Here is a 14410-nt window from a genome sequence, read left to right as displayed (position 1 = left end):
GTTCCTTATTGTATTTTGGATATTCACCCCTGATCAGGTCTATAACTTGTGAATGTCTCCTCCCATTCAGTAGATTGTCTTTTTGTTTTGTCAGTGGTTTCCTTTGCTGTGCAAACACTTTTTAGTTTAATGTAGTCCCATTTGTTTATTTTTATTCTTTTGTTGTCCAAGCAAGCCCAAGGCGACATATCCAGAAAGATGTTGCTAAGAACGATGTCAGAGAGTTTACTGCCTATGTTTTCTTCTAGGAGTTTTATGGTTTCAGATTTTATATTTAAGTCTTTAATCCATTTTGAATTTATTTTTGTATGTGGTGTATATGGTGTAAGAGAGTGGTCCAACTTTCTGTATGTATCTGTCCAGTTTTTCCAACACCATTTATTGAAGAGACTGTCTTCACCCCATTGTATATCCTTGCCTCCTTTGTTGTACAAGGTATGATCAAAAGATATGGTGAATGTTTAGATTTTTAAAAATTATTACGGTAAAAGACACATTGCCATTAATCCTCAAAATACTGCCCCTCGCTTGGAATACACTTATCCCATCATTCTTGCCACTCTCTGAAGCAGTTCTGGAAGTCCTCTTTCATGAGTGTCTTTAAATTGCACTGTCGTGGCTGCCTTGATGTCCTGAATCGAATCAAAATGTTTACCATTCATGGTCATTTTGACTTTGGGGAAGAGCCAGAAGTCACACGGTGCCAGATCCGGTGACTAAGGTGGATGAGAACACATTGTAATGTTTTTATTTGACAGAAATTGCTGTACCAGAAGCAATGTGTGACACGGAGCATTGTCATGATGGAGGATGAAGTAAAGATACTCACGAAAGAGGACTTCCAGAACTGCTTCAGAAAGTGGCAGGAACGATGGAATGTGTTTGAAGGGAATTAATGGCAAGGTGTCTTTTACTGTGATACATTTTTTTTTATGTAAACATTCACTGTATTTTTTATCACACCTCGGAATATGAAATATTCAGAACTGATAAATCCACAAAGAGAGATTGGTGGTTGCCAGGGGCTGGAGATATGAGGTAATGGGGAGAAACTGCTTAATGGATACGGAATTTTACTTTGGAGTGATAAAAATTGTTTAGAACTAGATAAAAGTGATGGTTACACATTGTAAATGTACTAAATGCCAGTGAATTTTTCACTTTAAAATGGTTAATTTTATGCAATGTGAAGTTCATATCAATAAATTATTTTTTAAAATGTGAATTGGTATATGATCTGAGCTAATTCATGGCACCATTGCTTGTAAAAGCAAAAACTAAACAACCCAAATGTACATCAACATGAGACTGGCTAAATACATTAGAATGTATCATACACTCTAATGCTATAAAGAAGAATGAGGAAACTACACAAACTGATGTGAAAAGGTCTCTAAGGTATACTGTTTACTAGGAATAAAAGGCAAGGAACAGAACAGTTTATGTAATATGCAACTTCTGTTAAAATGTGGGAGCAAATTAACATACTACCTAGTAGTAGAATTGCAGGGTCATATGGTAATTCTGTTTAACTTTTTGAGGAACCAGTAAACTGCTCTCCACAGCAGCTGAACTACGTACTTTATATTATTATTATTATTATTGACATCCTAGTAGGTGTAATGTGGTACCTTATTGTGGTTTTGGTTTGTATTTCCCTAATGACTAATGATGCTGAGCATATTTTCATGTGCTTGTTGGCTGTGTGTATATCTTCTTTGGAGAAATGTCTCCAAAAGAAGATATTTCTTGAGTTGTTTGTCTTTTTGTTGAGATGTAAGAGTTCTTTATATATTCTGGATGCTAGACCCTTATTGGATATATGTTTTGTAAATATTTTCTCTTATTCTGTAGGTTCTCTTTTTATTTTCTTGACAATATATATATTTTTTTAATTTTCTGAATTTGTATTGTTATTTATTTATTTTTTTTTAAGATTTTATTGGGGAAGGAGAACAGGACTTTATTGGGGAAGTGTACTTCCAGGACTTTGTTTTTTTCCAAGTCAAGTTGTTGTCCTTTCAATCTTAGTTCAGCTTCAAGTTGTTGTCCTTTCAGTCTTAGTTGTGGAGGGCGCAGCTCAGCTCCAGATCCAGTTGCCCTTGCTAGTTGCAGGGGGCGCAGCCCACCATCCCTTGCGGGAGTCGAACTGGCAACCTTGTGGTTGAGAGCCCACGCTCCAACCAACTGAGCCATCTGGGAGCTCAGTGGCAGCTCAGCTCAAGGTGCCGGGTTCAATCTTAGTTGCAGGGGGCGGAGCCCACCATCCCTTGCGGGATTCGAGGAATTGAACTGGTAGCTTTGTGGTTGAGAGCCCACTGCCCCATGTGGGAATCAAACCGGCAGCCTTCGGAGTTAGGAGCACGGAGCTCTAACCGCCTGAGCCACCGGGCTGGCCCCTCTTGACAATATTTTTGATGCACAAAAGTTTTTAATTTTGATGAAGTCCAATTTATTGTTCATTTTTTGTGCTTTCGGTATCATAGCTAAGACTCCATTGCTTAATCCAAGGTAATGAAAATTTTCCTTATGTTTTCTACTGAGGTATATAAGGCTTTAATCTCTTACATTTAGGTCATCAATCCATTTTGAGTTAATTTTTGTATATGGTGTTAGATAGAAGGCCAACTTCATTCTTTTGCTTCCTAATTGTGAATATTCAGTTGTCCCAGCACCATTTGTTGATGAGACTATTTTCCCCCATTGAATGGTCCTGGTACCTCTATCAAAAATATATATAAAAGGGAACATTTAAGTTAAGAACATCTGTTGATCAAAAGGCACCACAAAGAAAGTAAAAAAGCTCAGACAGGGAGCAATATAAAGAACATGCAAAGGATTTGTAAATTCTAGAGTACATAATTTACAAAGTCAATAAGAAAAAGACATCCCAATAGAAAAATAATCAAAATATGTATTTCCCCAAAGAAGGAAAATGTATGAAAAGGTAGTTAGCTTAAATAGTAAACAGAGCAATGCAAATTTCAATCGTGACACTATTTGTATGCTCTGAGATTGGCAAAAATAAGAAAGCTGACAATACCCATGTTGGCATTGGATCTGAAGCAGTGAGAACTAAGAGCTGCTCTCTTGGAATGTGAATTAGTTACAACTACTTTGTAACACAATATATATCGTCTGGGCAAGTTGAGTATGTGTGTTCATGCGTTTGTACAACCTAGCTATTCCATTTTTTGCAGTGTACTTGAGAAATTCTTACACCCAACGTGTCAGGAGACAAACATAATGAGACTCAGACTACCATTGTTCATAAATAGTGAAAAACTAGAAACGATCTAGATATTTATAAACAGAAGAATGATGAATTGAATGCACACACTAGAGTAATATACCAGGAAAATATACTTAACATTATCTATATACATTCTTAAAGCATACAGATTTGAATAATAAATTTTATAGGATTACATATACTTATTTAGAAAAACTATAAAGAAAATCAAGGAAATTATAAAATTAAAGTTCAGGATAGCAGTTACTCCTGGAAGTGTGAGAGGGAAATATGATTAAGGAGGCACTGTATTAGTTAAGATACAGGTGTAGCTGTTTGACAGAAGCAAGAGGCAAGTTTATTCACAATACACTTACATACACAAAATGTTAAGTTTATGTCTTTGTCTTGTAACTGATTGACATAGTGTAGGCATGACGACCATGCTCTACATGGTGATCAGGGAGCCAGGCTCCTCCTGCTTATTTGTCTTCCACGTGGGTAGGGTAGCTCACCACCACAGCTGTGTCACAAGTAGCAAAGCAGAAGAGGGGAGGACACTTCATGGACCTTGCACACGTGACTTCTCTGGCTAGTATTTAGTAATTTTTAGATGCAAGGAAGCTTAACGGTTGTGCCCTGCTGAAAATCAGGAGTTTTGAACAGGGAGGAGGTGAGCGCAGGTATCAGGCACGAAGCCTGTGTCTCCCCCTCCTGCAGGCGAAGTGGGAGGAAAAGGCATCACAGGTACTGTATTGTTCTGCTTCTTAAAGTAGGATGGTGAGTATAGGTGCGTCTTAAAATTTATTTTATGCCATCCTATAAATTATATATTCTTTTGTACATATGAAGTGTTTCGTTATTAAAGTTGAAAAAAAAAACAGTGGATATTTCTCTGGCATTTTTTACTTGAATTGTATATGCAGTTCATGGTATTGTTGATCACACCTTCTAGATATTTGAATTTTTATTGGCAAGAATCTCCTGGTTTTTCTCTTATTTCTCCATCCATTCCTTTTCAGCCTCCTTCACTTTCTCTGCAGGGGAAAAAAAAAGGCCTTTTCCTAGATGCCCCTCACTTGTCTCCATAATTATTTAGGATAGTTTCAAATTGGCTAATGGGTTTCCCGGATTTGGAAAAATTACAAGAGAAAAGTATTTATATGGTAAATATTCAGATTTTATCAACTTTTATTCATAATGCTGTAGCCATATATGGAAAAAGAGAGGTTAGCACATTTTTTCTTTGTAATTTCAAATAAATGTTCATTATACCTTTCTGAACTACATTATAAAAGAGCAAACAATTCTACAATGACGGTGCATCTTGTAAATATAAGAAATAGCAGCTGTTCCCATAAATATATATATAACATTATTAGAATAAATCTTAGAAATGACTGACATTTTTATAATCATGTGTCGACATGTTATATACCTTTTTATAAAACCTCATCCATTTACTTGACCACCCAGAATAATGACTGCATTTCCCAGCCTGCCTTGCAGCTAGGTATGACTATGCGACCTAAGTCTTGGCCAATGAAATGTAAATGGAAGTCATTCCATGATAAATTTTAGCATATATTAACAGAGACTTTTTCCGCAATGAAATAGTCTCAGGCATACATGTATTTGAAGTTTTATTCACTTAAAAATTTTCTTTAAGCAAATAAAATAAAATTTGGTTGGCCAGCAAATTTTAACTATATGTCAGGGATGGTGTCATGTTCTGGGAATACAAGATTGAACAAATGAGTCCCAACCTTCAAGGAGCTAACAGTCTAGAGGAAATCTAGTTGAATGTTATGGTACAGATAGATATGCCCAAGGTGCTGTGGAAACACAGGGAGAAAATGCCAAAGTTAACCAGGAAACTGAAATTCAAGAAAGTTGAAGAACCTAATGTAAGATTATAAAATAAAAATATTAAAAATATTAATAGCATCTTAAGATATCAGTTCAAATAAGTATTTTAAATATCAGTTACTTAAAAAAAAAAAAAAAAAAAAAAAAAAAAAAAAAAGAGCCCTAATGTTATTGTAGGAGATAGAGTTAAGAATGAGGGAAGGGGTACAAGTGAACTCTGTTAATTTTTTAAAATATCTTCTCTGTAGGTTTTTCTTATTGATTGTATACTAATTTCATAACCAGAAAAATAAATTTAAAATCCAGCATTTAAACACAACTTGTTTTTCTTAATGTAGCAATATAATTTTTTTGACTTAGCAACATGGTTTTCTTGAGATTCCTGGATTCAAATCTTTGTTATGTTGGTGCAAAAGTAATTGCGGTTTTTACAATTGTTTTTAACCTTTTAAAACACAATCACTTTTGCACCAACCTAATACTGAGAAACTCAAATTCATGTAACATATTGCATGTTTCATATATATCTGTTTTAATGATATATCTTAAATTTTACTTAATGTTAACATGTAAAACACTCATAGTACTTTACTGTTATTCCAGTGTAGATATTGTCTGGCATTAGAATTTAAGGCAGCAAGTCCAATTTTATTAACTGATTGTAACAGGTTACAAGATGGAAGAGAACACAGAATTCTTAATATAGCACCTGCTCACTATCAGTTACTGTTCTCACTAATCTGGATTGTAACCATTTTCTTTGGACCCCAAATTTCTCAAACTCACTTCTCTTTATTGTAATTTCATAAGACAGGAGAAAGACCGGTTTTCATAGAATGGGTCTTCATTCTGAAAAACTGAAAAGGGACTAGTCAAATCTCATCACATCCATGGCCTCCAATAACTTCTCTTACTTACTCTGTGTCATTATAAAGGTCTTTCTCCAGGGTGACTAATTAAGCCAGGACTTCTTTCTGTTATTCAGATAGTGTAATGTAACTGTGAGTAACTGTGACAGTCTCTCTGATTCAGTTTTCCGGCAAAAATGAAGTCTTGTTTTGTTTTTTTCTTTGCAGACTTTGCCTTCTAAAGAAACAATGTTTTTAAATACTACACAAATGCCTTGCCTGCAATCAGCTTCAACTTGGCATAGCTGTGAACATAATTCAAAGTCTCAGATGTTTAGAGAGCATGTATCAGAGTTAGATTCTTCTTTCCATTCTGTTCTATCATTGCCATCAGGTAAGCATCCTTATAAAAAATTTCTAACTCTGTATTTTCTGTGGTGAAATCTAATCCTATAATTACAAGGAATCTAATAACATCAATTATTTGTCACTGGATATTATAACTAAACAGTTTTCATAGAGGAATTAAGTCACCTGCTGAGTTAATGTTGTCTTTGCAAACTGATTCTTTAATTCCTTGGAAACCATTTTGATTTACTTTGGGAAATAGCTAGTTTTGATCTCCTTTTGATTGTTCAATTTTTAGCATTTTATTGATGACGTGGCTGTCCAGATGAAATGTTTCTCAGTAAGTCAGTGTTCTTTTTCAAATGTGTTATTTTGCAAGAGCTTTCACTGCCACATACTATTCCTCCACTTATAATCAACATTGAATTTCTTGAAAAGAAGAAAATTGTCCATCTTTAGGTATAGTCAGTTTTTGAACCCTAAGAATATCTATAATCTACAGCTGATTAAGTGAGACATAAACAGCTCCATGTCAGTAGGTGGCTTTCAGCTTCTAGTTCTTGGTTTTCTGTTGGAAACTTTCCAGTCTTATCTAGGGACTAAAGTTAATATTGAGGGTAAAAAAGAAACATCTACAATACACACTGTTTACCTTGGGTTCTTCACTTTATAGGAAGATACCTCATATGGGCTTTTGTTTCCTGCTCCTCTTTGTAAAGCACTATTTTTTATTTGTACCTATTCTGGCCCTGAATCTTAGCTTAGTTTTTACCAGTATTAGAGTGGTTTCTTAAGTACACCATACTTTGAAGTAAGTTCCTGGCAGGAGCAATATTATTCCATCTTTGAGGAAACCTTAATAGAAAGACACTAATAAATGTAACAATAATAATATAGCTAACATTTGGTCTTAGCGTGCACTGGGCCCTATAAGCACATTACAGTTTCTTGTTTAATTCTTGTAGCAACCCTATGATAGATAATATAGAGGGTGCCAAAAAAAAAGTATGTATTTTAAGAAAGGAAAAAACTATTAAAATTGTAATACTCAATATATACCGATAACAGATGCATACAAGTCATGTGTACACATCTTTTTGGCACCCCTGGTAGGTACTGTTGTCCTCTTTCACATATGAGAACATTGAGCCTTAGAGATGTTAAATTACTCATCCAAGATTACACAGCTAATAAATGATGGAGGCAGGATTTAATCTGAGCTGGTCATTCTCTACAGCCACACTCCTAACTTTTTACTGCCTTTCTGTTTTCTGATTAACAGTAAGTCTGTTTCTCTGATGACATAATCCTGAGAGTTGGTATAAATATCCTTCATCTTAATCCTTTTATGTCCACTCTAATAAGTTAAGATTAGTTTCCTTGCCTACTAATTAGGGTTATCCTTTTCTTTTTGTGTTTGTTTGGTAAAACTCTGAATTACTGTACACTAGGTATTAACTAGGTGCTAGGAGTATAAACACAAATAAATCCCTCAAGGCACTTTCTCTTTTGTTTGACAACTGAAATGTAAACTATTAGGTTGGTGCAAAAGTAATTGCGGTTTTTGCAATTATTAACCTTTTAAACCGCAATTATTTTTGCACCAACCTAATAGTAAATACAGTGAGGTGTCAGGAAATATTCTGATAAAAGCCCACAAGTTGTAGTGTGGGTACTAAGGAAGGCATGTGGGTGGGACAAGGCTCTTCCCTAGTTACATCATGTTGCCCCACAACTCATGATGAACAGTAGAACAGGTGATAGTCTCTTTATAAGTGACATTTCTGAAGAAACACACTGATGTTTTGGTAGTTGGAAATATCAGAGTCCTGAGATGTTCAAGCAGCCTATTTAGTTTGTATTTTCAGTTTCATTTTATCATATAGTTTTCATATGACCATAGCATAGTGGTAGGATTGACCCACCCTACCTCTGTTCCTTGGGACAGATTCCATGATACTCATGAAGCCCCCCTTTTTTTAATGTATATTTTTCCACACTTGAGTATGATTCTGCCATTAAAATATGTCAACTGAAGGAGAGATACTTCTTTAAAATCTAAACCCTTCCTGGGTCAATCTTGATTTATGAGTTCACAGTTTTCTTAAAAATAAATACCTTCTTTCAGTAACATCACTTTCAATATGTCACCTGCTTTATAAAATATATCTTTTTGTTTCTTAGGAAAGAGTTTAAGTTGTTTAGCAAGTACTTTTTCAGATACTTTTGTTTTTGCACTGTTGACTGAAAAACCCTTTTAATAAAGGTGAAGCACATCTTAATCCTCTTTTAGTTGTGAGACTATAGAATATAAGCAGTGAAATGAATGTCTAAGTCTCTATTTAAAGGAAGAGAGCTAGTATGTCAGTAGGTGTTAATCTTCGTAAAAGATTCATTTTGGGATTCTTAATCCCTAGTGAAATAAGGGAATATGAAATTTGATAGTTTCATAAAAGATTGCATCTGAATTATAGTTTTTCCTTAAGTGATTAAAACCATGTAATTTTATCTTCTGGAAACATTATTTCAAATGCAAAGATTATGGGGGTTGGGTGGAATGGACTTAAAGAGTCAGCCAGGTCTGGCTGTATGCTTTATTAAAGACCTTTTGGGTGCATTTGTTTGATCTGTAAACGGTATTTATTAATATTTATAATTTTGTTCGTCTTACGTACTATTTTAATGTTGTTCGTTAGCATTTTTGTTTGATTATTAAGTGCATATAATCAGTAATTCCAAAATACTGCTACCGATATGCTTTAAAAGAGTGTTCTGCCATGTCTGAAAGTTGTCTTTTCAAGCTTTTGTTTATTTTTCAAAGTTTACGTGCTATTTATAGAAAAAAAGCAATCCTAACATTGGAGTCTATAAAGAGTGGTGTTCACTGAAAATCCTGTTTTTAAACTTTATTTTTCTAGATGTACCTCTTCATTTTCACTTTGAAACACTGTTTAAAAAGACAGAAATAAAAGGAGATCTTGCTGAAAATAAATTTGTCGGAGATTGTATCATATCTCCATCACCTGGTATGTCATTTAAAAATCTTGTATTTTATATCTTGTATTTATATGTATTTATAAGTATATCTTGCATATACTTACTATTTCTGCTAAGGAAATAAAATTTAACAAAGGAATAAATGTAAATCCTTAATTTTTAATATACACTTTTCAAAAATCACACACACAACATACACACACACGACTAGAAAATACACGGAAGTAATCCTAACAAGAAATGTGTGATACTTATTGAATGAAAAGTATGAAATGTTATTGACAAATATAAAAGGAAATTTAAATAAACGTGGAGAAACAGTATTCCTGGATGGTAGGAGTAATAAGGATATCAATTCTTCCTGTGGATTTATGTTTAATGCAATGTAACTTGAAGTTCTAATAGATTTTGGTTAACTTAACAATATAATTCTAAAGCCCATTAGGAAGAATAAACAGGAAAATATAAAAGGAATTGCTGGAAAAAGAATTGAGAGAATCTAGCCCAAGCACATGTGGAAACATGACAAAAATCTATAATAGCATAGATTCTATTTTGCTTACATTTAGGAAAGTAAATCCATGAAGAAAAACTTCATAGCTTATACTTTATTATATAAGGGAAGAATTGTACATCAATGAGAAAATGGAGAACTATTTAGTGAACAGCATTGTTAGTTTTGGGGGGAAAGTTTGTTTGCACAGTCATTTCATACCATGTACCATAATACAAGCTGGTTCCAGGAATTTTAAATAAAACACTAAAATTATAAAACTTGAAAACTTACAATGAAACATTTATGAGTAGTCTGAATGGGGGTGGGATTCCCGAGATGAAATATTGTCTATGTTTGGAAGTAATCAGAGCTAAACAATAACATTTTTACTATCCACAAAGCTAAAATCTTCTCAACATCAAAAAAGTCATACAAAATGTTTTACTTCTAAGAGAAATTATTTCCAGATGAAATAATCACCTACCTCAGAAACTCTAGAATCAACTGAATGCCTTTTAAAATTGGAGTTGGGAAAGGTAGATTTTAAAATAAATTTTAAAAAATCAGTAGTTTTTATATATACCAGAAATAACCAGTTAGAACATATAAAGGGATAAATTATCCTAGACACACTGACAATGAAAATATAATATACCTAGGATTAAACTTTACAAGGACCTAGGTGAAAACTTGAAGTTTACTAAGGAACATAAGCACTTGTGCCTACAGGGAGAGAAATACCTTATTTCTGTCAGAAGATAGTATTGTAACTTAAGACATCATTTTTGACAATATTGTAACTTAAGATATCATTTTTTCCCCAAATTAATTTAGTTCTAATCAGAATCACATAGGTATTCTTCTTTTGAAACAAAGTTACTCTGAAGTTTATCTCGGAGAGAAAATATTGAATATCCAAATAAAAATTTTAAAAGGTCAATAAGGTGTGTCAGATATAAAAATGTATTATAAAGCAATAATCAGTGTGATACTATGATGCTGATGAAAGCCAGATCAAGAAAACTGAAGGAAAAAACCTACAGACAGACCAAAGAGTTCATTATATGATAAAGGTGGTATTTGATATCAGTAAAAGGATGGCCTAGTGAAAAATAACGATAAACATTTTTATGTTTTCCTTATATGCCAGTACTGGTTGAAGGGCTTTATATTTGTGAATTGCTTTAATCTTTACAACCCTGTAAAGTAGATATTATTTTTCTCCTTGACTAACTTTACCCAGATTACAGTTGAGTAGTGAGTAGTAGAGCCAGGATTGAAATCCAAGCCGTCTGGCTCAGAGTTTATGCTTTAAACAAGTGTTTCTCCTGTAATCAGTGACATTAAATAATGACTTGGGAAAAGATAAAATGACCTCTACCTTACACAGCACAGTAGAACAAATTTAAGATGAATGAACATTAAAATACATTCCAAATGGATTAAAGCGTTAAATGTTAAAAATTGTATCTTATTAATTAGAAAAACTAGGTGTATCCAATAACGAAAATGAAAGAGTAGCTAATATTTACTAAGTGCTTATGTGTCAGACACTGTGCTAAAATTGTGTGAAGGTAAGTAGACGGCTATTTATGTGATTTTCCAGAGCTGGGATTTGTCTGGGACTATCTATTAGAGTTGGCAATTATGAGAGCACAGCTGACTCCGGGTAACAAAGAAGTAGGGAAATTGTAGTGGGTTGAAGAGTTAATAGATGGTTAGTCACCAATCATGAGAAAATATCAAAGGCTATTTGAGGGCCTGTTCAAATATTCAGTCATGAAAGATAATAGAACTGTTTCAGATACAAGAAAACTTTAAATAAACCTGACAACTGAGTGCAAAGTGATCAGAATTTTCTATAAAGAACATTATAGGAATGGTGAAATTTGAGTAAGGTCTACAGTTAGCTAATAGTGTTAACTTCTTGATTTTGATCATGTGGCTATGCAAAAGAATGCCCTTGGTTTTGAAAAATACATCTCGACATATTTAGAGTAGAGGGCATTATGTCAGCAACAATTTCATTGGAGTTCAGAAAAATAAAGCAAATGTGATAAAATGTTAACATTTAGGGAATCTGACTAAGGTATACGGGACTTTTGTACTATTACAAGTTTTCTGTTTTTGTAAGCGGGCATTTTCCCCCCAAATCGCGTCGTAACGCGGGGCTTTTTGACATTTTCTCGCCAAAATTAGACTTTCCGTAAAATATTCATATCTTTCGATCTATTTGATATTTTTCTATGAAACTTTCAGTGTTTTAGTTTAAAAAGAGGTCTCTATTTACTTTGCAAAATTTTTGCCGGTTCCAACTAGAGGCGATATGACAAGTTTACTCGTTTCCTGCAAAAAATGTGTTAAGTCTAAAATTATGTCAAATTAAAGTTTTTGAGAGGACAGATGAGAGGAACAATAACACAATTGCAAGCAAGCAAGCAACCTAGGGCTGTCTTCACCACTTCCTCATATCTAAACCCATTTTCAGTGCAATCTTATAAATTTGTTTCAAATCTGCTACTCTACCTTCATTTCTACCCCAGTCCAACTTAATGATCCCTTATCTATACTGCTTAAATAGCCTAATCAATTTTTATTTCTCTAATCCCTGTACCAAGTACTTTTCAAAAGGCAAATCTAATGTCACACCTGCTCCCCACCCTCATTCCCCTCAAATATTTGAAAGAATATTCTTCACAGAGGAGCCCTAAAGCCCTACCGACATAGGCTGGCTCCTGCTGCGCATGCTTCGTTGTTACCATGCTTCCTTCCTCCCTACCTTACTGCTGTTGAGTTGCCGATTTTGTCCTGCTCCCTGATGCCTTTTGCTTTTGTACATACTTCTTCTCCTTGCCATCAGCTATTGCTGATTTGAAATCTATCACCTTATCTGGGGAAGTCTTTCCTAGAGCTGTCTCACTAGCTATTATATATTCTCATTAATTTCTCTTACTAGTACTTTTCTACCACACATTAAATTACATCTTTTGAGATGCCTACAAACTGTATCTGGGGCAGGGACCATGCCAGTTTTTGCTATTGGGTCCCAGGGTATAACACAGTGCTGCCATGTAACTGGATCTCTATAAAGTTATTGAATGAATAAATGAAAAGGAAGGAAAAAAAGGAGACAGGAAAGATAGTGGGTCAAGGTGTTTTTAGGATGGAATGTAGGAGAAGATTTGGGAAAGCAAGAAACCAAAGGCTGGGAGGGTTATAACTTTAGACTCTGAATTGTGATATATTTCCTACTGTTTTAAGCGTCCATTGCAACCTTACAAGACACTAAGAGAAAAACGGTTAAGTGTAAAGAAAACTTTTGAGTAAAATTCAATAAAAAACATCACCTTAGTGAAGATTTTCTACAAAATGTTTAATGTGCTGTTACAAGACAGAGGGTAATGAATTGCTTTTAGAAGAAAAAGGTGAATTGTCTGGAATTTGCTTTAAAATACTTCAGAAATATTTGTATTAAAACAGTGGGCACTACTGAAACACCTACATGTGCCCGTCACATGTACATTTTAAAACCTAACTCTTAACAATTCTAGTTATGCCCTTTTAGAAGAGTTTAGAATTATGCCTGCCATTTTGTTTTCTATTTAACCCTTCTCTGCATTCTTTTTGGGTGGTAAGAAATCTTGGAGGAATTCTAACAATTTCCCTGAATTCTTTAAAATTTTGTTTTCCTGGATCTAGTTTTTGTCCATCTGATTCTCATTCCTTTGCAGTAATGTTTTTAATCTCTTCTCTGGGTATCTTCATTGTGATGTGCTTCATGATTTATGTTTTATTTCCACTTCTTTTGACACTGAGTTTTTGAAATCTTAAGAGTTAATATCACTGATTGTGGAATATGTTTTGGCTATCATTTCTTCACATATAGCCTCCCATTTATTCTTTATTCTCTCCTGCTATCCCTTTTTGGTTTGTCCTCTTTTCCACCAGTCTATATTCTTTTGAGTTGTAGAATTCCTCTTCCAATCCATTGATTTTGATTTTTAGCTGTGTCCATTCTATTAGTCCAGTAAGTGATTTTTTTCAATTTGAGTAATTACATTTTCAATTTCTAAGGTCTCTCTGGAGAGGCCTTTTGCCTGTTTCTTGTGGCAATATTAGTGTTTTAAAGACTTATTAATCTGTACTCTACTAACCCTTATCTATTTCTTGAGATGGTTCTTCCATTTGTTGTTTGTACCTCTTCATTTTATGATTCTGGTCATCAGACCTTTGGAGTCTTGACTGTGGTCTCATCTTTAAAGTTGATATTCACTGTTAAGACTGGTTTTCCTGGAAGGGGTAGAAATGTGAACTGTGTACTATTTTTCAGAGGCAGCTAGGGATGGACAGGACGAGTTTCAGGTGGGGCACATGGACACGGCCTTGTCTCCCCATCTGCCCATTCCTCTGCTCAAGACTCTGGTTTGATCTGTGAGGACAGATGATCTCATCAGTGAGGCTGAGGGGCTGGCATGCTATCGGTAGCTCTAGACTGTCCTGTTCCATGCCCCTTTCCTGCAGGTCTGGAGCACCTTTCTGTGGCACATTTTCCCATGTGCTTTTTGCACTGTTTGCTCTTCAAATTCCGTGTGGTATTAGTCTTTCAGATTCCTCATAAAT

At 34.4% G+C, this 14410-nt stretch overlaps 1 protein-coding gene across 1 annotated transcript in view; it reads left to right on the top strand.

Annotated features, from left to right (window-relative positions):
* Positions 1 to 14410, top strand: part of KANSL1L (KAT8 regulatory NSL complex subunit 1 like) — a 101256-nt gene that overhangs the window by 76388 nt on the left and 10458 nt on the right. Inside the window, 2 exon segments of the mRNA XM_088794692.1 lie at positions 6178 to 6343; positions 9216 to 9323. Of these exon segments, the coding sequence (XP_088650818.1) occupies positions 6178 to 6343; positions 9216 to 9323 (274 nt within the window).

Source organism: Rhinolophus sinicus, chromosome 17 (assembly GCF_057876585.1).
Source record: "Rhinolophus sinicus isolate RSI-liver-muscle chromosome 17, RSI-T2T, whole genome shotgun sequence".
NCBI classification, from domain to species: domain Eukaryota; kingdom Metazoa; phylum Chordata; class Mammalia; order Chiroptera; family Rhinolophidae; genus Rhinolophus; species Rhinolophus sinicus.
Note: the sequence above shows the minus strand (reverse complement) of the source record. Positions and strands in the feature narration are given on the sequence as shown.